This window comes from Stegodyphus dumicola, chromosome 1 (genome assembly GCF_044657685.1).
Source record: "Stegodyphus dumicola isolate Sdum_Otavi_A_Nest chromosome 1, ASM4465768v1".
Taxonomy (NCBI): Eukaryota; Metazoa; Arthropoda; class Arachnida; order Araneae; family Eresidae; genus Stegodyphus; species Stegodyphus dumicola.
The window spans coordinates 144,935,036-144,957,085 of record NC_140768.1 but is presented as its reverse complement, the minus strand read 5'-3'; the positions used below and the strand labels follow the sequence as shown (position 1 = coordinate 144,957,085).

Here is a 22,050-nt window from a genome sequence, read left to right as displayed (position 1 = left end):
AAGCACCAGGACATAGTCTGATCCTGAGTGCAACAATGTGGATACATTATAGCAATTACGATGGCTAGCATGAAGATGGTAAAGACTCTAGAGTTATAAAGAGGAAAACACTAAGACAGATCGGTGAATGGATGCTAGGTCATTAATGATGGAGAGTTCCGAGCAGTGATGTCAGGAGCAAAAGCTTCCTATTGGTTGTGTAAGGGGAATTAATCATAATAATACTCTGGATTAGCAGGTAACTTAGCTTGGTCAGATTAATTTCAGAGCCATATAAATTTTTTAAAAATAATAAAATGAAAAAAAAAAGCTGAATTATAAAACAAATGAGGAAAGGAAAATATACCAGAGTGCATTAGAAGAATAAATGATAAATGCAGTGATAAAAATAGCCAAAAGTTGAAGTTAATTGCAAAAACTTTCAGATTTTATATTATGCTCAAAGGGAATTTGTTTTTTTAATGTTTGTGTGTTACCTTTATTTATTAAATACCATGTTCTTCGCACATAAACCATAAAATTTATTTCAACAGCAATATCACAAAATAATTTTAAAAAATAATTTAAAAAGAGCATATCTTCAGAATTTCTGATACACAGCCTCTCACGCTAGAGATAAAAAAAAATTTTTCCGTAATGTTGCCATAGCTCGCTTTGAAATCACCAAGTTTGTTAATAAAAAGATTCATTAAATGTCTATAAAATATGAAATAGACAATCAAACAAATTTCAAATTAGGGCTTCCAGATGCTCATATTCGGGTAGAGGATTATGTTATTCAAAATTTGATGGCTCTAGATACCATTGTTTTATCACAATACAAGAAACAGAGATACATTTATACAGTTTCTTCCTTATTCAATTTCTTTAAATTTAATACAGGGCTCTAACATTTGGTGGCAATAATTTGAAATTGATAAGCCATATATAGTGATTCAACATAAAATGGCAAAACGAAATTAATAGCCCTTCTGTGCTAATAAAAATTCTAATAAATGAGACTCTAACTGCTGAGCTATCGGCCTACAATCAGGTGTTTAAACCATCAAGCTAACATTTACAATATCAAAGGGCAGTATAAAATAACATTAAGATGAGTTGCTTACAGTTATTCATTGGCGTTATGTTAACATCTAAAATAATTTTGAGAAAAGGTGTAAATTTTGTCAATAATGCTATCACAAGCCCAAACTTTGATTGTATATTTTTTTAATGTATTGTTTATAGCAGTCAATTTGTTTTTATCGAAGATATTATTTACTTCCATGATGTTCTACCCTTAGCTAGTGGATCTGCTATTGATTTTATTACTGGCAGCTTTATGTGTTATTTGCATTGGTGTAATTTTCATTAGAAAGTTAAAGTAACAGTAATTGGTGCTGTGATTATTTATAACATTACTACTTTGCATTGATTTTTTAATATTTGTGAGTAGGTTATGATGAGTTTGATGGTGCTATCTTTAATTTTGTTGCTTTTGAGCAGGAAACCACAACAGGAAGCATGGTGTCTGTGTTACTGCAATTAATGCTTTTGGGTTGTTCAGTTTCTCCCTTGTCAGGGAAGTCAATAGTTTGGGGTGAAAAGGCACATTTAACACATCTAGATTTGAAAAAACAATTAAAAGTTGAGTTATGCCATATTTGGAAATAGTAGTATTGCAGGACTAAGTTTTTTGTGACACATGTTTCAACCAAAACTGAGAATAGCATTAGATATGAAATTTCATAAATTTTGAGAATCATATAGTTTGGGATAACATATATCAGAAAAAGGGCATTGGCGCTTTTGTTTTCCTTCGTGTTAGTTGTAATACATTTTAGATGAATAATCCTCCTCTGATAAGCGAAGCTGCAATTTTAGTTTTGTTGATAGTTATAGGTAACACACGACTAACTACTTTAATAGTTCTATTATAGATGTAGTGTTCAATGTGTTTTTCTTAAAAGAGAGTACTAAGTGTTCTGTAGTATTCTGCATTATTAGGGAGTATCTTGACATATTCCCCATTCAGTTTACCAAGAAATTTAGCTGTCATTGATCAAGAAAATTGACCAAGGAAATCCTTGAAAGATAACTGTCCAGGATTAACCATAATTGAGTTTTCTGTAGCCCATGGCTGTGGCCGAGTTTGAATTTCTAGTGAAGTATCATTATTTTCAACATTTTCTGTACTGTTATTTAGGACAACGAATTGATACGGCAGTATTAATGACTGTAAATTTTTCTATTTTAGGATGTTAACTGTTTGGTAGGCTACATGAAACCTTCAGAATCAACATTCAGATTTATGCTTGCATCTGGGTTTGAGGTGATAATTTTATGATTACTAATGCATCCAAAGGTATAAAGATTTAACTTATCCCTTATCTGTTTGGCTTTCTTCCGCAGGGTTGCTAGTTGTTGTGCCAACAGATCATTAATGCTTGTGTCATAGTCCAAGACGGACCTTCGTTTCTGTAAGGCGTATAATGTACCCTTGATGTGTTGGTATTCATAGCCCAATTCCTCTAGTTTCTCAAGATAGTACTTTTTAGTACCTTGGTCTAATCCTCCCTCCCCAAAAGTGCTGGCCTCTTCACTGATAGATAGGATTAGTCCGCAATATTTGATTGCTCACCCACACAGAAAGTCATTTTTATATGCAGACGTATCTATCTATGACCTACTCTCATGACAAGAACAAGTGAGTTACAAATGACACTAAAGAACAATATTTACAAGAAAATTTGAATTATGCCATCGAATTCAAACTGGTACAAAGTATTTCCTTAAAATTTTAATTTTTTATAATAAAGTGTTTATATATTCAGGATTATGCTCAATTAAATTACATACTGATTCCTAAATACCATAACATCATCCAGTATCACTGGAACTTTTCTTTTTTATATTTCTTGCAGACGGCATTGTTTCATGTTGATGAAGTTTAAGGTATTAGGATGGTAATTTTAGAATTATTCCACAATTAAAAAGCTTACATTTTTTCAAACAAAGACTGCTTAATATACCTTTGGATAATTGGAAGTTCACTATAATTTAATCAATTTCTAATTGCTTTCAGGTTAACTTATGCTATATGAAACAACTCTGCAGTTAAATTTGTCATCTTTACTTAAAACTGTGTCTAGTAAAACAATATACTATATCTATATTAAATACATGCTACACCTATTTCAAAATAATAAATATAAAAATACTTACCGTCTGTATGGCCTGGGGTGGGTCGTACTTCTAAGCGAATATCACCAATTTCCAACATGTCCCTTGGCTCCAGATATTTATCAGCCTGGGCGCCAGATGCCCGAGATATTACACTTTGACAGTCTGGCAATAGTTTCTTTATCTCTCCAGTGCCTGTGATGTGATCAGCATGCACGTGAGTGTTTGCTGCAAAAACAAGAAAGAGATTAAATTCATAAATTAATAGCATTATAACAATCAGAGCAAAATCACATTAGTAATTATTTTACAAACAAATAAATCACTACAGATAAAAGAGATGAAATTTAGGCACCATATCAGAAAAAAAAGACACTCTTAAATAATGGAATTTTAGCATAAATATGAAAAATAAAGAATTTTATTTTTAAAAATACAAATTTCTACTTAAAAAAAATAAATAAATAAATAAAAATAAAAAGGTCCTGCAACAATGACAGTTTCCCAAAATCCTTGCCGAACTTATGGCAATCATTCTGATGGAAGTTTGAAGGAACAGAAAACTTTTTATTTAGATGACCAACAAATATAAGCTATGGATACAACTTATAAAATAAATTAAATATGAGCTCCCACTTGCACCAGTCATACTAGATACTAGTGGAAATTTCAAAGAAATAGATTATTTGTTAATTATCTAAATAAATAAAAAAGCAAACTGGCTTATTGAGGATTTACTGAGATTACATAAAACAAAGGTGAAGATCTTATAAATGAGTTGCAATGTCAGGATTATCAATAGCTAACACTAAATAGCACTAATTTGGTGCCAATTTTTGCTTGCTAAAATGGTTGATGGGAAAATATGTAAGTCATATTCACATTTGTTTTCACAAATATGGGTGATGGTAAAATCCAATTTCTTGAAAGAATACAGCAGCTTAATTTACACTTTGTGGTAAATTGGAAATAGTGATTGATTATTTTGAGTTTAAAAAAAAAAAAAAAAAAAAAAAAAAAAAAAAAAAAAAAGATTTTTTTTTAGAAATTTTTTAAAAAATCACATATTTGGTTTTATTATTTCTTTCAGTGATAAAATTTTTTAAACATGGTAATTAATTACTGATTGCCAGTAAAACTGAAATATACTTCCGATTTTCCTGAAAATCCATATCCTACTAAAAGAAATTAGCAGATAAATTGGGAAAATATCATTTGGTGAAGTTTGTTCTATAGCAGAAAAGGTATCAATAATCCTATACACAACATATAATTTCTTTGCCTTAGTGTTTATCGATTGGGTATTTATTGAATACCATACATATGTTATTTCACTAAAAGAAATTTTTTTAAATCTATAGACCACAAGTGAAAGACTAAAGACTCATAGATCTTTCCTTTCGACTGTATATGATCTTTATGATACTTACGATATTCCTACAGCCAATAGTCAGGTTTTTCTCACAGGAGTAGAATCCCATTTTAAATTTAAATAAGCTTTAAAAGCATCTTGATCGAATGTTAAAAAACACCTTTCCACATCAAATGAGTTAAAAAATGCTGCTCTGGCTACTATATATTACAGATACCCTCCAGACAAATAGCTTCTTGTTTACACACATGGGTTCAGCAGTAAATGCAATAAAAAAATGCCAGTGCTGGAGCCTATCCAAGTAATTTTAGTATTAGATATTCTGTTGGGAAGTACTGTGACAACATTGATAGAGAGATGGCAGCTGTAGCATATGCAAACGATAAATTTAAAAATAGCCTAGATCATATTATGTTTCTCAGTGATTCACAAGCTGCTACTTTTGCCACTTACCAATTCTAATGCCCAGGTTCATTCTTACAAAATGAAACTTTTTGAGCTAAGGGAAAACAGAGAGAGCATTACCCTTCAAGTGGATTCCGAGCCATTGTGATATTTGTGGAAATGAGCAGACAGATAGATTGCCAAGGATGGATCTCTTATGGCCCAACCTGATTTCCCTTTGCATAATATTAAAAGAATTACATACAATAAAATGAAAAATAATAGAATATACTTATATGTTAATGCAGCAGTGAATAAGAAGTGGAATATCCTGCTCAGGAAATGAAATAAAATCCCCAGTTCTTTACCTTGGACAGATGGAGTTGTTTGCTTTCGTTTGACAACCGGCCATGATTATTTACAGCAGTATTTACATCGGATTGGAGTTAAGGATTCAACTTGCTGTCCTCTGTGTCGTCAGGGTGATATGGATAGTGATTACCTCATTTGCCCTATTATTTTAAAGTTTATTATAGAAAACCATATCACGGCTAATTTTTGCTCTTGCTCTCTCATCATTTTATTGGGCTACTTGTCAACTAATGACAGATATACCACAAATAGGCGTAGGGATAAAAAAAGAAAAAGTTATTTCACTCATATTCATTTAAATTACTTAAACAGCTTTTTAAAACACACATATTAAATTGCACTATCTTCTCAAACCAAAGAAAAAATTTTAAATATGTAGTTAAGTTACCAACGTTACAATGCATGGGATTAATAAAAAAAATGAATCAAGATAATTAGTTTAGAATATGAAATAAAGAGTATGAATTATTTTTAATCTCTGCTACAAAATTAAATATTTTCCTTTCACTCAACTTGCTTCTCCCCTTCCACAATATCAGTAATCGTACATTTCTTTATTTTGTTTTTTAAAAAAAGCAATCCAATAGTAAATTTAAAACTGACCACTGGTATTCTTAAAATTTGCTTTAAACAATTTACTCATATAGTATACCCACCTCTCAAAGAAAAAAAAAAAATTGGCATATTGATTTATATACTTCTGGTTTATAGTAGCAAAAAACATTGTCTAAATAAAATAAACAGCAAAATAAAAACTGTAATTTGCTTCTTTGAAATTAAAATAGAATATATTACTATATCTATTACAAAACAATTTTTTTGAAAACTAAAAACCAAATATAAATATGCCTAGTATTTTTGAGCATTAAGCTGAAAAAAAAAATATCATTAAAGACAAAATAAGAAATTTAGAACTAGCATTTCACAAAAACCAAAAGTTGAAATTCATAATTAATAAATTTCAAATAATTGCAACAAAGAATTTAAAAAGAGTTAAAACCAAAACAGTTTTAACAAGCTAAACACCATTTCAAAAAATTAATGAAAATTTAAAGAAAAATGAACAAAGAAGAGAAATTCAATCAACTTCAATCTTACTTCATCAGGGGAAAAGAACAGTGAAATCAATTGAATTTTCTCTTCTGCAACAATCCCTGCTTTTCTGTATCCAGAACTAGCCGAACCATTTCAATATATTATAATCATAATAGTTCTATTATAATCTAATCTAGAACTATTCACCCAAAAAATTCTGGCCCTTTCCCAAAGCATGGAAAAAACAAAAGAATTTCTGATTAGTATAATTAGAAAAACCTTAAAAAAAGAACAGAATTCTGTTTTATAAAAAGAGAATTCTATTTTATTAAAATTGAAACCGAAAGTGAAAAAACAAAATACTGCAGTGAAGAATTTTAAATCAAAATGCTTATTTTTAAACAGATAATCCAATGAATTAAGATGTGAGTGAATTTAGTGTAACACTTGAAAAAAATTAATTAGTTACACACAGGAAGTAATAAAGAACTTTGAGCACTCTCATTAGACACTAGTCTTAATTATGAGATGTGAAACAGAAGTGATGTACAGGTGTGCCATTTTGCCACTAAAAAATCTTGGTGAGAAAGTAATCACACAAAAGCTAAAATCTTGTATGAAATATGTAATTTTGAAACCCAAAGTAAAACTTTTAAAGAAAATTTATTTATATTTTTTAGTCAAAGAAAAAATTGCATATTAATTGAATGAAATTTTGACTCTTGTAAAATATTTTTAAAACTTTAATTAAATTTTAAAAATCAATTAATCCTTAAAAAAGTGAAAATGTGGTTAAACAAAATGTGGTTAAATAGTTTTAATAATTGCTTTGTAAAGATTAGTAAGAAATCTATAAAGTTGAATTTTAGTTTTGAAATTTTGTAATTTAAAAGTACAGAAAAAAGTTGAAAAATGAAGTAAAAGAACTATGTTAGAAAAGTAAAAAGTCTTCACATCATGGGCTTTTCATGACGACTTTGAATATATATAAGGCCATGGTCAGTAACAGAATAGTAATTTAAAAAAAAAAAATAATGAATAAAACTATATACCCTTTAAAGCATCCTCCTTTATCCTTCTTTTTTTAGAGCTTTGAAATAAAAAATTCATACCTTTAAAAAGTATTATAGAGTGTAGACTACTTCAGGTTTGTTTAATATACTATTAATGAATTTTAAAGGAATTTCATGATGTTTTAAAATTTTTGTGAGAATTAGAAATTCTTCTTTTTGTGTTTCTATTTCAGTGTAAACTTGCTTAATTCTACTAATTTGGTTAAAAATAGTACTATTCCCAACAACTTTTTTTACATATGTTTGAATTCCAATTAATAAGTTTATTAGTAGAAAAGTTAAAATCTTTTTGTTCATCAAAAAGTTTAATTTCCTTTACATTATGAATACTTAGATCAAGATAAACTATTTCTGTTTGGATTTTATTGGTCTTGTTTAGTTTTAGACAATTTGGGTAGATGTTGCTGATTTCGATGAAATTAAAATTGTTGAAAGTAATAATGTCATCAATATATCTATAAGTGTGTTCAAATTTACTAAAATCGTTATCAGAAAGGCTTTTAAGAAATTTAAATTCTTTTGAAAATAGAAATAGGTTACAAATATGAGTGGAATAAGAACTTCCCATTGAAAGTCCTTGTGTTTGCAGGTAAAGAAAGTTTGAATATTTAATACAGTTATTGTACAGTGAAAATTGTACAAATTCTTTCTGTTTTTGTAGATACAGAATATTAAGTATTTCAGGAAAAAATTTCTATGAGACTTTCATAGATTTCATGGAGTGGCAGGGTTATGTAGAGGTTTACAAAGTCATAGCAGTTAATATTGTAAATTTTAAGATTTTTAACTTCTTCAACGATTTTTAAGTTGTCGTAAATAATCCAGCAGAAGCTTTTGTCTTCTTTAACTTGCTCAAAAACTACTTTACAAACAGACTTAAGTAGATTGGTAAAAATATTATCAAAATTCTTCTTGAAGTTTCTAATACTATTAGCCATAAATCTAATTTTACATGATTTTTATGAAATTTTGGTAAGGCATAAAAACTGGCAAATCTGTTATTTGTAGTGAAGAGAAAAATTCCCCATTTTTTGTGAAAGGCAGAAATTTGTTAAAAACAGTTCTTTCTTTATTTTTGCAAATTGGGTAATTCTGGATACAGAAAAGCAGGGATTGTTGTAGAAGAGAGAATTCAATTGATTTCAATGTTCCTTTCCCCTGATGAAGTAAGATTGCAGTTGATTGAATTCCTCTTCTGTTTTTGTTCATTTTTTCTTTAAATTTTCTTTAATTTTTTTAATGGGGTTTTATTTGTTTGAAGTGTTTTGGTTTTAACTTTGTTGTAATTATTTGAAATTCATTAATTATGAATTTCAATTTTTGGTCTTTGTGAAATATTGGCTCTATATTTCTTACTTTATGGCTTTATTACTATATCTATTTATACTATATGCTTTTTTTTTTTATATGTCAAGTTCTGCTGTCCAGACGGTATACTGGTTAGCGACGCTGACTGCTATACCAATGGGCTCAGGTTTGAATCCCAGAGAAGGCATGGATGTTTATAAATGTATAGTGTCTGTGCGGTATGGAAGCATTCAAAACAGACAGCAAGCCAAAAGTCCTTTTGAATAGTTTGGTGGCAGGGGAAGAGGGGTTTGAGACCTTTGGACCCATTCCCTAATATTCTTCAAAATTATGGCAGAGCAAAGTTATGCTTTTATATATGTGGTGCTCTAGGCTGATGCCAACAATGTACACGATGTAGCACTCATTGCCATGATAAAATTCACAGGCTTGTTCAGATTAAGTCATACATGTGAGATTAGCTATTACAACAATATGTGGTTAGAATAGATTGAAGGGTGCCCCTTGTTGTTTTATTTATGGTAATCTGAGTAGTTTAATGTTATGGAAACCCTATTATGATGTAATCGGTTGCGTGATTGACATAAATTTTGAATGATGGGAAAAAAATTTGTAAGGGCTTGTGGTGTGTGTTGGTTAGGAAGCACACTGCTTATTTTGTGGTTTAAATGGTAGAATGGCTGAATGTGGTAAGATTAATTTGAAGTTTCTGTAAGATTTGGAACGAAAGGGAAAAATTGCATTAATTGACTGGTGTGTAAACGAAAGTTTACTTAGTAGCCATTATAAGCATCTTGTTTTTAGAAAGGAAATGTGTATGGTTGAACGTCAGAGGATATTTTTGACTCTTATTTTTGTGAATTTATGTGGCGACACCAACATACGGATTCTAGTTCACATAATTTTAGGAAGTTTTTGGATGCTGTTGAGGAATTTTGTGTGCCATAGACTGAAGGACTCAGAAATTTCTAAACAAGGTAAGTGGATATTTGCTTTGTGAAGTGTTTAGATGCATAAGATGAATTCCCTTTTTTATGTTATTTTATTGTTTGATTTAAAATGTAGTTTATTGAGATTATGTATTTTTTGTTTGGCTCTACTGTAGAACTGGGTGCTCCTTTGCTTTTTAAGTGAAACTAGATCGATATGTACATGGACAAAGGGAGTGCGCAATGCCAAGTTTGTGCAATTCTTTGACTTGTTATTTTGTCTTTGTGTAGGCTAAAAATCACCGATACACAAAGCCAAAATAACAATTCAAAGAACTGCACAAACTCGATATCCATGTACCACCAAAAATTGCCAATTTTTACCAAGGGTCACCCGTAAATATATTTTTACTTAACATGCCAAGTTCTTTCTGAAAACCCTCTACTCAAAAATGACATAATTTTTATTGCTTGATTTTTCAATAAATAATATTAGTAAAAAGAAAAGGGGAAACAGATATGTAAATACTGTATTTACAAAAAAAATGATGTGATGATATCAGTTTCAACAACTACATCAGACATACTTTTTATGGTGTTTGCTCTACTTCTTACAACATCCAGACAAGTACCCAAGTCATCTACAGACGATTTGGTGCCTGCACGTCACACCTGCACAGTATGGATTTCGAAGTGGGGACCATGTAGTATCAGTGGCCCCTTGATTGCTCCGAGTTGAATAGGCCTCATCGCCAGAGTAGTCTGACCCATTCAGGATAGATGTACACTCTGGCTAAAATAGACCACCGACACGCAAGGCACAAACATATACATATATGTATATAATATAGTTAAGGTATATAATATAGTTAAGAAGTACATTTTTCATGAAATTTAATTTAGTCAGTGTTGTATGAAATAGTTCCAATGTTTCTGTCCTGAGTCTTATATCTATGCCAAACCAAGATAGCTTTTTTACCTAATTTACATTCCTAGCTTTCTCTTCCAAATTTTTTTTACCTTTATCTTGAGATTTTTTTTATTCCACTTGCTCTGAGAAAACAGGTATCCCTCCTTATTTCAGACAGTAATGTTAAGTTTCCTTTCAAGAATGTTCATTAACTAATCCCAATGCTATTTGTAAAAACCTAAAACATTCGTACATGTCTGAGTAATATCAAACTAGAAACTTTAAAATATGATTTGAGAAGAACACCGGCTCTATAATGTCAAAATAATTCTCTACACAATTTGGACTATTTGTTACTAGGATTTGATGACATTTAATAACTTAGTAAAATCCTAGGAGAACCGACACCCTTAGTGACAAACTGGAAAAGTGCAGAATCACCCACTGCATCGTTTCTCAAAATCGCCAATTTAAAAATAATAAGTAAAAAAATTGCACAAACTCGGTATCCATGTATACATCAACCTATTTTTACTTAAAAAAAAAAACATCCTGGAATTGCACAAACTTGGCATTGCACACTCTCTTGACTTTGTCCATTTACACATCGATACACGCCATATAAGTGGGCGCGCCAAGGGTGTAGGCTCTGCTAGGATCCAACCAATAACTTGACAAAATATAATAAACATAGATAACTACTGGAGTTATAGACTATACGGATTTCAAATAACTTTTTGCATTCAGGAAACATTACAAAAAAGTTATGAAAAATAATGGCATAAGGAGTTATATTAAGTGCATAAAATTTTCATAAACAGATACCCAACACAGAATACTATCAATGAAGCAGCTACACATAATAATAAACTAAAATTTCAAAAGCTAGAAATTTTCGTACAGTGAAATGTCAATAAACAGATCTTCCATACCTGATTTAAATGCTTGTTATTCCTTAAATATATAGCTTAATATCTTGAATATCTGTACAAATCATAATAAGGTACTATAAAATACAATTTTCTTAAAGGGGTTCATCAAGATAAACTAAAAAAAATTTCAGTTAGGCTGAAGTCAGTAACCAGATTCAACAAATGCAAAATACAGTTAAAATCTGAATATTTAAAATATAGCTACAATAAAAATAAAAATAAAATAATAATAATAAAAGAAAGCACTAAAAAAGAATTCTTCGACTATATTAAAAAAGGGTTATTACTTACTAATACAGAAATCTATGGCAAAAAAGTACATGAGCTAACAGAAAAGTGCCCGAAATTATTCCTTGTCTCATGGATTAAAATGATTAATTTCTCATAACATGAATCATGTACTGTTACTTTCATATTTTAAAGGAGTTATGGGATGACAAAGTTCTTTTATTTTCACTAGCGTCAGGTGGTTCACAGTGCCTTAACGAATGCATTCTTTTGGCTGTCTGTTAACTCTGAACTTCCTTTTTAGAGTGTAATAACTGATTTAGTAATATAAGGATCCATTTTCCTCTTAATAAACGCTATATTTTAATTCACTGTGCCCAGTTTTATGTTTTATCAAGATTATTTAGATAAATAATGCATAATTGGCACAAATAATTTTATTTAATTTGTTAAAAATGAAAATATTAAACTCATATTTTCATTGTTAACAAATGAACAATTTGTTAACAATGAAAATATGAGTTTTTGAAAAAAAAATTGCATCTTAAAACATATAAGTCAAAGAATAATGGTTAAAAAAATTAAAAGATTCCATTTAACGAGTTTTATACATGATTTCATGCAGTACCATCCCTATAACAACATTCCTGTGCATTCCTTTTAAAAGAGGTCCTTAAAAGCTTTCATCTACAGATATTTATATTATTTTGTATGCTTTAACCCATTAACCACCTAAACTACAAGGAATGTTTCTTTTCTCATGAAAATAACAACAAATATTAAATTAAGCATTTATAACATAAATTTACATTGAAAATTAAAAAAAAATGATCTTACCTGTGGGAAATGCAAGTGTTGCGTTTACGCAACGTCAGCAGAATAAGACTACGGATGTTTAGTGAGTAGGATTGTACTTATGTGATGTTTCTTTTGAGTGGAGCGCAGGATTACTTTTTAGCTGTATAACATTTTATAAATCTACAAATCACTTCACTTGTAATTAATTTAATATTAAAATATACATTGTATTTCTTTTACAAATACAGATTATTTCAATTGAAAAATTCAAGCATGAAAAGCTTGATTACAATCATGATGTAAAGCTACATTACATACTTTGCATCTATAAACAGTCTGGCTATGGTACTCTTTACAACAAAGTCTTTTGTTATCAACGGACTTTACGATAAAATGTCTCCATCTCCATGCAATGGTTTTTGAATGCTGAATTTACTAGGTCTTCCTGTTGCTGATCTATTTCTGGCTGATTTGGCACTCTCAATAGGAGTTTGCGAAAGGAATAATACATTCTCGCGTCTGAAATCTAAGAGACTATATTTCCAGTAGTAAAAAGTGGTGACATTTAGTAAGTTTAGATATGGTCTCACTTCATATAATTTATCAGTATCGTTAATTTGACTATTGCCAAATGCAAATTTTGCTTCATGTTCCTCTACTGCAAACGTGATATCGATTCTTGTACAACAGGAACAGAAATGTCCTAATCAAAAGACCAATACATTTTTTCTTGAGGTAAAGAAGGATATCCTGTAAGCAATAATATTCCAATAAATCTTCTCATATAGGCTTCAGATGCAATAAATTCTGGGCATTTTTTTTTTTTTCGCTGAGCATATATATTTGTCTGTTCAACGAGAAGATAATAAATGTCTAAACCAAAACGAAAATCTGTGCACTAGTTTTACCTTGTATTTTGTCTTTTATAATTTCTCTTCTATCTCTTTCTTCATGTTCTTGCCATTCCTTTCTTCTTCATCACTAGATTCTGCAATTTCTGCGGGAACAACAACAATATCAGTTTCATTCTGGTCATTATTAACATTATCATCATCTGTTTCTTCATCAAAAAATCTTTGAAGGGCTTCTTCTAATGTAAGATACCTCGTTCTAGGTATTTTTAAACAACCAAAACATGAACCAGAACATCGAAAGGAATGAGTGAAAAAGGAGATTGACTACCCGTTTCTTGCTGACGTTGCGTCAGCGCAACACCTGTTTTCCCTTCCTTCCCAACACAAATATAAACATCTGACTGATGTAATGTTCTGATAAATGGTGACCTTGACAAAAAATAGATCACTCATAAAGATGGCGAGATTCTTTCGTTGAATATTTTCAGCAAAAATACCCGGTCAAAAATTTGCTTAAAGTATGAGATTAATTATTATAAACAAAATGATTGTTGAAGGCAAATATTTTTTTACAGAAATAATCTTCATGATATTCCCTACACAAAATCATCTGCAGGTATAAAATATCTTAGGTAGTTATATTTATATATGCATTTATTTTGATCGTTGCGTCAACGCAACACCAGCGGTTAATGGGTTAAGTCAGTCTAAATCTTATGCAATTATTAAATTCTTAATTGTGCTAGCATAAAAAAAAAAAAAAAAAAAAAAAAAAATTTACAAGCAAACAGATAACAAACAAATATTTGCAGATATGTCTTTGTTACTTTAACTATTCCAAAGAACAAATTTATTCTTTCTGTGCAACCAGAAAACTCAATGTACTGTTCTGATCAAAACTGTGTAACTTAGCACATAATATATGCATATATACTAATTAAACAAACAAATAAATAAAAAAATAAAATTAATTTATGGAACATTTACCAGCATATAAAAGTTTTAATTTCAGCTCTTCTACCAATTTTACATCTCTCTTAACTTGCTCAATTACAGGATCAATCAAAATGGCACTGCGACATTTAGAATCCGCAAGTAAATAAGTATAGGTGCAACTAGAAGAATCAAATAGCTGAAAAATAAAGGGCAAATATATTATATAAGAACAAAAAGAAATAACTTCAAATTACAAATTAGTAAAGTAAAAGCCCAACTATCCAGTATTCATGTAACTGAAAACCTCAAGTAACTGGAAAATTTTAGAATTTTATATTTTTTTTAAACATCCTTCTGAAAAAAAGCAATGGGAAACTTGTACAAACATTCTATACAAGACTCTCAAAACCACTGATAATTTCTAAAATGTGAAAGCCCTCTTTCAAAAGACATTTTTATTTGTCTCCCCCTTCTGCACCACTGTATCCATGCTATTGTTCTAAGAATCATCCTTGAGATAGGATACACCTCATAGAAAGAAAAGTGGGCAGTGATTATAAAAGAATTTCTAATAAAAATTCTTATCACTAGTTCTTTGTTGTCACTATGGCACGAAAGCATACCAGAGATTCCAAACTTCACAACAGGTGTTTAGTTTGTTGATCACAACTCTTGCAAGTATGTTTAATGAAGGCAGTTACTAGAGTAACAGGGCTTCTCAGTTCTATCAATGAATTTAGAGCAAAAGTATAATGATTATTTAATTTTTGTAATAAATGAATTTAGGGCAAAAGTATAACGATTATTTAATTTTTGTACTTAACACGCTTTCCCGTTAACGGCAAACAAAAACTGTTGCTAAAGTTTCATTTACTAGCAATAATGTATAAGCTTAAAATGTACAATTTTAATAACTGGTTCTTAGTTTCCTGTAAACTAGATAATTCTTGATAAGCCACTTTTGTTTTTGTAAAAAAAGATATAAGTTGACTGCTAGCTGTCTGTTTTCCCTTGCAATTTGGAAAACATGGTTCAAATTTTGGAAATCTCATCTATGCAGCAACATACGGTATTTTAAAAATTACGAGATTCTGGCATTAAGAAAAATGTATCTTTTTGGCTACAACATATGATTTTATTTGAAAATGAATAAGCAATGGCAATGCAATGTGAAAAATTAGATACAATTTAAGTTTCCTATACACTATATCCATATCTTGAATCTTACGACTCTAATTAAATAAACAATCTTTTCTCTTTAAGCTTTCACTGAAATGATCAATGCAAATCTGGTGGCATTTCCACTAACTTTCATCATCGACAGCATTTTATAATCAGATAAAATGTTTTAATTTCATACATCAAAGGAAACAAAATATGTTTGACTTCATGCATAAAACACAATCTTTATTCAAAATCTTGCATAATTTTAAATGTAAACTTTTGATATTCAAGCTGATAACAAAGATGACTGATTTTATAATTCTAAAGCAAACATTTCTTTTTCCATTCACAAGGATTTTCTAAAATAAATTGACAATTTCTACATGGAACTTCTGACAACTTTTCACATAGAAATTTTCCCAGCACAGCTAAGTTATTGTCTTTAATAAATATTTTCAGTTCACACTTGAAGATGACAGTTAACGGACATCCTCTACCTTACTTCTGAATGATTAAGCTACCTGTAATATTATGATAAGGGCAAGTTTGATAGCATAAATTATTTTAATCTTGGATTAAAAATTGGTGCACTAAAATTTTTCAAAGTGATTCTGGATGATTACATTTCTAAAAAATTTGCTGTTACCTCTTTCATCAAAACTTGCTGATTACTCACACACCAACAAATGAACTGCAAAAAGAGTACTGATGAGGTAACACACCGCAATGCCAAAAAGTACTCATGTGGAAACCCAGGTATGCATGCAGCATCCCCCTAGATTTCTTTCAACTTTAGACATTATTGCCACTGTAACTGCTGTTTATGATCCCCTTTTATGGGAATTTCAGGTTTACAGCACAGCAGGAAACCATATACTGCAGTTTTCATCATTTTTAGCAAAGTACCTCACTTAAAGAATGATGTGCTTATATTTTCCTTCTCCTCGCTTTAAGACTTTCATTGTAAAGTTATACCTAATTGCAAGTTTGCGCAGTGTTTGATTTTTTTAGCTGAAATATACCACTGTGTGCATGAACAGAAAACAAAGCAAGAAACTGAAAAGTGTGCACGTCTTTTAGAGAAAAATGGAATGTTAAAAAAAAAAAAAAAGGCAGGGTTGGATGAATCATTGAAATAGATGTAATGATACTTAAACCAATGTTTCTCTCCAAAACTGCTAACAAATTCACAACTACTTACAAAACTAGCAATAAATATCTTTCAAGTGAGAGTGTACTAATCAGAAAGTACCCATTGATTTTGGATATATTCTGGCAGTTGGAATCAGTCAAGATGATTTAAAGAAAATTTCAAATTATCATTTTAATTTATATTATTAATTACAATTAATTAATTTCATGTGTAATCAAATCTGTTGGAGAATAAAAAGGCACATATATAGCAATGTTTTAACACATTCTTAAGCAGTTAATACGTAAACCAGAACTATTTTATTTTGTATTAAAGCTTTAATATATACGTAGTATATAAGCTTTAATATATATGTAGCTTTAATATATATGTGTATATATATGTAGTCGTTTACTGTAATATATATGTAGATACAACGTTAGATTTATACACAAGGGAAGTTATAACTACAGGATTTGTTTTTCAAAATTTTAATGCCTTTCTAGAAGTTAATGAATATTTTATCATGAAATCAAATAACTTTTAAATACCAACTGCTGTTTTAGTATGTTTCAAAACAACAAAAACACTTAACAATGCAATCGAAATTTATAATCGGTTATTACGATCAACAACATTTATGACTGATAAAATAATTTATTTTACAAATTACAAACATTGCCTTGTCAATAGCTTAATCCAAAATTTTAAAACTGAAAGCTATATATTTTCAATTTTAGAACTTAACAATATCTAATTAATAATTTAAAAAAGATTGGGTTAATCAATTAAGGCAAATCAACTCGGGTGGTATCTGCGTATGGGAAGCGATGCCTTCATAGAGGACTTTTTAAAGGTAAACTGGCTTGTACCTATGTTACACATGTAAAAAAATCATGAAAATTCCTATACATCTGACCCATACACTGGAATTTGACAATGGGTCTAGTATAAGGTGACCAGATTTTTAACATTGGTAAAGCGGGACACGATTGACCAGAAGGGGGGTGGTTCTTGATTAAAAATTTGGTCTACATGGAGCAACTAAAATTTTCATAGAACGCAAAAATAGTATTGCAATATATTTTTTTAAAAATTTCAACATAAGTACAATTTATAAATATTATACTTTAAAAAATTATGTATAGTATTATTTTATTATTTGGCATACTTCTCATTTGAGTGAATTTTTTTTTTTTTCTTTTATTAAATTGCTGTCACTGTTTAAAAGGTCATGAAGCTTTTCACGAGAATTTGTTGAATTATATTTCACATATAAAATGGCTTTTAAAGTGTCAACACTTAATTGTGATTTTTCTGATGCCATACTTTACTTTACCGTAGAAAAAAACACGTTCAGTCACAGCATTAGTTCCTAGTAAGGACAGAGCGTACTCCACAGTTTTTAGTGCATTATTGTAGGAAACATGGTTTGTTTCAAAATGATAAAATATTTCTAACCATTTGTAACTCTAGTGTGATTTTTGCTGATGCCCAAGTTTTAACATTTTCCTTATCAATATATTTTTTAATAATGGTACCTCAATAAAAAGATCATTTTGGGAAATATAGCTATATGGGAAATATGATTGAATGATTTTTGCACATCATTCCAATTAAGTTCTTGTTTTAATGTAACCCAATGAAAATAAATATTTAGTGTCATTGTAATGTACCGCCCACTCTTCTAAATAATGTATACAGTTACTATAGAACTTTTTAATGTGATTCATGATATCTACACAATTTATTGCACCTTGTTCTTCTATCTGGTTTATACTATTATGGAAAGTTAACGGAAGAAAATTATTTTCTAACTGCTCTTGACACTGAAATTTTAAATTATTAACTTAATTTGCTACTTCGATTACCGAAACTTTGTCACCTGCAATAAGTTTTATAGCATTTTGAAAAAAAAAGCTACTTGATAGTGCACAAACTCTAGCCAAATTTTTGAAGATTCCTTTTCAACAAGCAGTGTATATATAGCCATAAGAATATATTTTGTCGTGCTTCCAAAAATCGGGACTTCTTTAAAATGTCACGGGACAAACTGTTAAAAATCGGGACATCTGGTCACCTTAGTCTAGTATCAAAGGCTGCTCACCTGATGATTCAAAATATTTCAATACAATTATCAAATAAATCATACATAATTTATTTAATATAGGACTGCTTAAATATGAAATTACTGTAGTAATTAATTTAAAGAGATGTATGAGTTCTATATTAGTATCTTCATATCAGAAACACTTTAAAAGAAAAATAACTAGTATATTATAACAGAATAAATTTTCAAGCCATTTGCGCAGATGGTTCTTTGTAAATCATATATCTCAAAATACAGAAATTCAAAAAATAAATTTCAAACTTATCAAATCATTTACACAATGTTGTACTGGTAGCATATACATTTTTCAATGAAAATTTATTTAATAAATTCTTGTTCTTTGTATGTTCTGCTAAAATAATTTAAAAAAATAGTTAAATTTCAGGAAATCAGATACTTTATACATCAAACAAACAAGGGGAGGAGGGGAGGAGAAAGAATGAACTGAAGAAGAAATCAAGGCGTTTGGGTTAAAATTCAGATGTAAAAAATAGTTACTTGAATTTCTGTATTTTTAATTCTCAGATTAGAAATAAGTAACTACGCATAACAGTTCGTGAAGATTAAGCCATAAATAAAAACCAGTAACACAGAAAAACAAAAAAAAATTTGATAAGAATTGCCTAATCACCTGCCGGAATAGGATGCCCATCATCCTCTTCATGCTCCGTTTTCAAGCTAAAAATTTAATTCTTAAAAGACAGGAGTATTCTACATAATCTCAAAGAACGACTCCGAAACAGAGACACGACATCAGTACCTGAGTAACATCTACTATAACGTCTACCGTTTAAAACAGATAACACAGATCTATTTTATTCTCGAGTGTCAAGATGTTGAAACACCTTTACGGAGTAAAAGATTTCATCAATTAAACGAAACTATCTCAATGTTCTTGAAATCGGGACAGACGAAATTTCAGCTGGGTAGAAAAATTTGATTGGTTAATAATGTACGTCACATATGACATCAAAAGAGGCGTGTTTGGCCATTTCCCAAAGAGCATTCTTGCGGATCACTTTGAGAAGCAATTCTTCCCTAATAGCACACATTGTACTCAAGAATTTTGGACTGAGGTCAGCTCCTATGTTAATGATTGACTATTTTACCTCCTACGCAAAATCATCTCAAACTTACTTCGCCCCGGGAAATTTTGGACATACCAAGAAACTTAGAAACAGGAAATCGCCTTGATTTGAAAACATCATTAGCGTCGCGTTAAAGTGGCTTCCTTTAAGATTCATTACAAGATACAAGGGTATTTTAAATGCCTGCCTCTTTAACCAAACTCTTCCCAAACTTTGAAAAAATGCTAAGATGATTGTTATAACGAAGCCGGGTAAAGACAGGGCTAAAGAAAGAGAAGGGCTGGGTCATCCCTTTGAGAAGAACGATGCCGACACGAACCCCTCTTGGGGAGGATACCGGATGTTATGTGACGTCACTGGGTTCGTCCCGTCGTCGACTGACCAGAGCATCAATGCGAAAGATTGAATCTTTAGTTCTTGGATTCTCTTTCTTTAGCCCTGTTAGTTTCAGAGAAAAAGTTTTTTTTTTTTTTTTTTTTTTTTTTTTTACTTGAAAGTTATAACTGATGATACTTTTAAAGGGATTTTGTATTTCGAAAGTTCTTGTAATGAGAAATCATTGAAAAAATGGTATCGTGTGCCGTTGCTACCTGTAGCAATACATATCATAATACGAAAGAAACTAGCGTGGTATTTCATAGATTTCCGTACAAAAATATTCAGTTAACGAAAGAATGGTTGCATAGGGTTCGAAGAGCGGATATTGTTAACACAAAGAGTGCTCGAATATGCAGCATTCACTTCACTGAATCTGATTATGAGGATGATATGAAAAATAGGTTGCTAGGATTACCGACAAAAAAGATACTGAAGTCAACTGCTATTCCAACTGCTTGTATTCCTGACTTGGTTATTTATCAGAATACACCAAGGCAACAAAAAAGAAAAAATAAGTGCATTTGAAAGAATTCAGAATTTAAGTCCTAAAAAGGCATGTCTGGAACTTCAAAACGATAACAGTAATAGCTATGAGGAGCTCACTGAAAATAATATTACTCAGCAATGTTGTAACTGTTCCAACCTCCAGAAAAGTGTGAATGATTTAATCACAAAATTATCAGCTCTTGAGAATAAGGTTTCTGTTTTATAGACTGAGGAAAAGCAGCTTTTAAAAACTATCTCCCAGCAAAGAAAAAGATTTAAAAGGAATAGAAAACTAATATTAGAAGTTCAGAAACTGAGGAAAGACATTAAAAAAGTGGATCAAGAAAATGAAAAACTAAGAAAAATGAAAACGTATATTCAAAACATATTTACCGAAACTCAAATAAATGCATTAATAAAAAAAAATCAAATTAAATGGTCTCCAGACGACATTTCAAAAAGCATAGTAATCAGATCGTTATCCGTAAAGTCATACGACTTCTGGAAAGAAAAATGGGTATTCCGCTTCCAAGTGCAAGTACACTGAAAAGATGGTGCTCAAGATTCAGTTGCATTCCTGGAATTTTAAATGATGTACTGTTATTGATTAAAAAAACTTGCCAAAATGCAACTGACGAAGAAAGATTATGCGTATTAAGTTTTGATGAAATTCATATAGATTCAAGACTCTGTTATGATTCAGAATTGGATCAGATATTAGGTCCTTTTAAAAAGACTCAATTTGTATTGGTTCGAGGACTCATTTCGCAATGGAAACAGCCCATTTATTTTGATTTTGATCGTCAAATGAAGGAAAATCTTCTGTCGTCCATTTTGTTTGCACTTAAGGCTCCTATATACCAGGCTGAATCATCAGGCATTCGCGCTCCCAAGTGGGAGATTTAATGGCGGCTGTGTAGTTACGGTGCAACAACCAGTTCGTCGTATCCCTCGTGAGAGTAGCACGTCGCTTGCGAGTGCTCGTTTCACCAGATCCGGTTCTTCGATTTCATCATCCTGTCCTAGGCCTAATCGCCGCGCTTGCGGGGCCACGTGCCCAGAGATTTCGAGTTTTGACTATCGTACATGTAAGACGTACATCTGCTCGCTCCTGATTTTGTGATATTAGAACTCTTCTTTTATTATACCTGATCAGAGTGCATGCCGCTGTAACAGTAGGTCGGCATTGCAATAGACTCTGGTTGCTTTCTCCGCTGCTTCATTTTCTGCCATCCGCTCCACCATGGATCGAATGATTGATTTTATTGCCTCTGAGATTACCAACTTAGAATGCATCAAAGAAGCTGATGGATCTCTCTCATTTAAGGACGCACGAGAGCTTAAATTCCTTCGACGCCTCAAACTTTTCATTGACAGAGAACTGAACGCTGATCGTTCT

At 30.6% G+C, this 22,050-nt stretch overlaps 1 protein-coding gene across 2 annotated transcripts in view; it reads right to left on the bottom strand.

Moving 5' to 3' along the window:
• LOC118181054 (uncharacterized) overlaps positions 1 to 19,627 on the bottom strand; it is a 47,313-nt gene extending 27,686 nt beyond the window's left edge. Inside the window, exons 1-3 of one of the 2 annotated variants that reach the window (XM_035350135.2) lie at positions 19,331 to 19,627; positions 14,345 to 14,489; positions 3,205 to 3,390 (exon numbers count right to left, since the gene is read on the bottom strand). In XM_035350135.2, coding sequence (XP_035206026.2) covers positions 3,205 to 3,390; positions 14,345 to 14,489; positions 19,331 to 19,363 — 364 coding nt within the window. In that variant the 5' untranslated portion in view covers positions 19,364 to 19,627. Of the gene's footprint in view, positions 1 to 3,204; positions 3,391 to 14,344; positions 14,490 to 18,976; positions 19,019 to 19,330 lie in introns of those variants that run through there. The other variant, XM_035350136.2, reaches the window with a different exon arrangement.
• Positions 19,628 to 22,050: the final 2,423 nt, after the last annotated feature.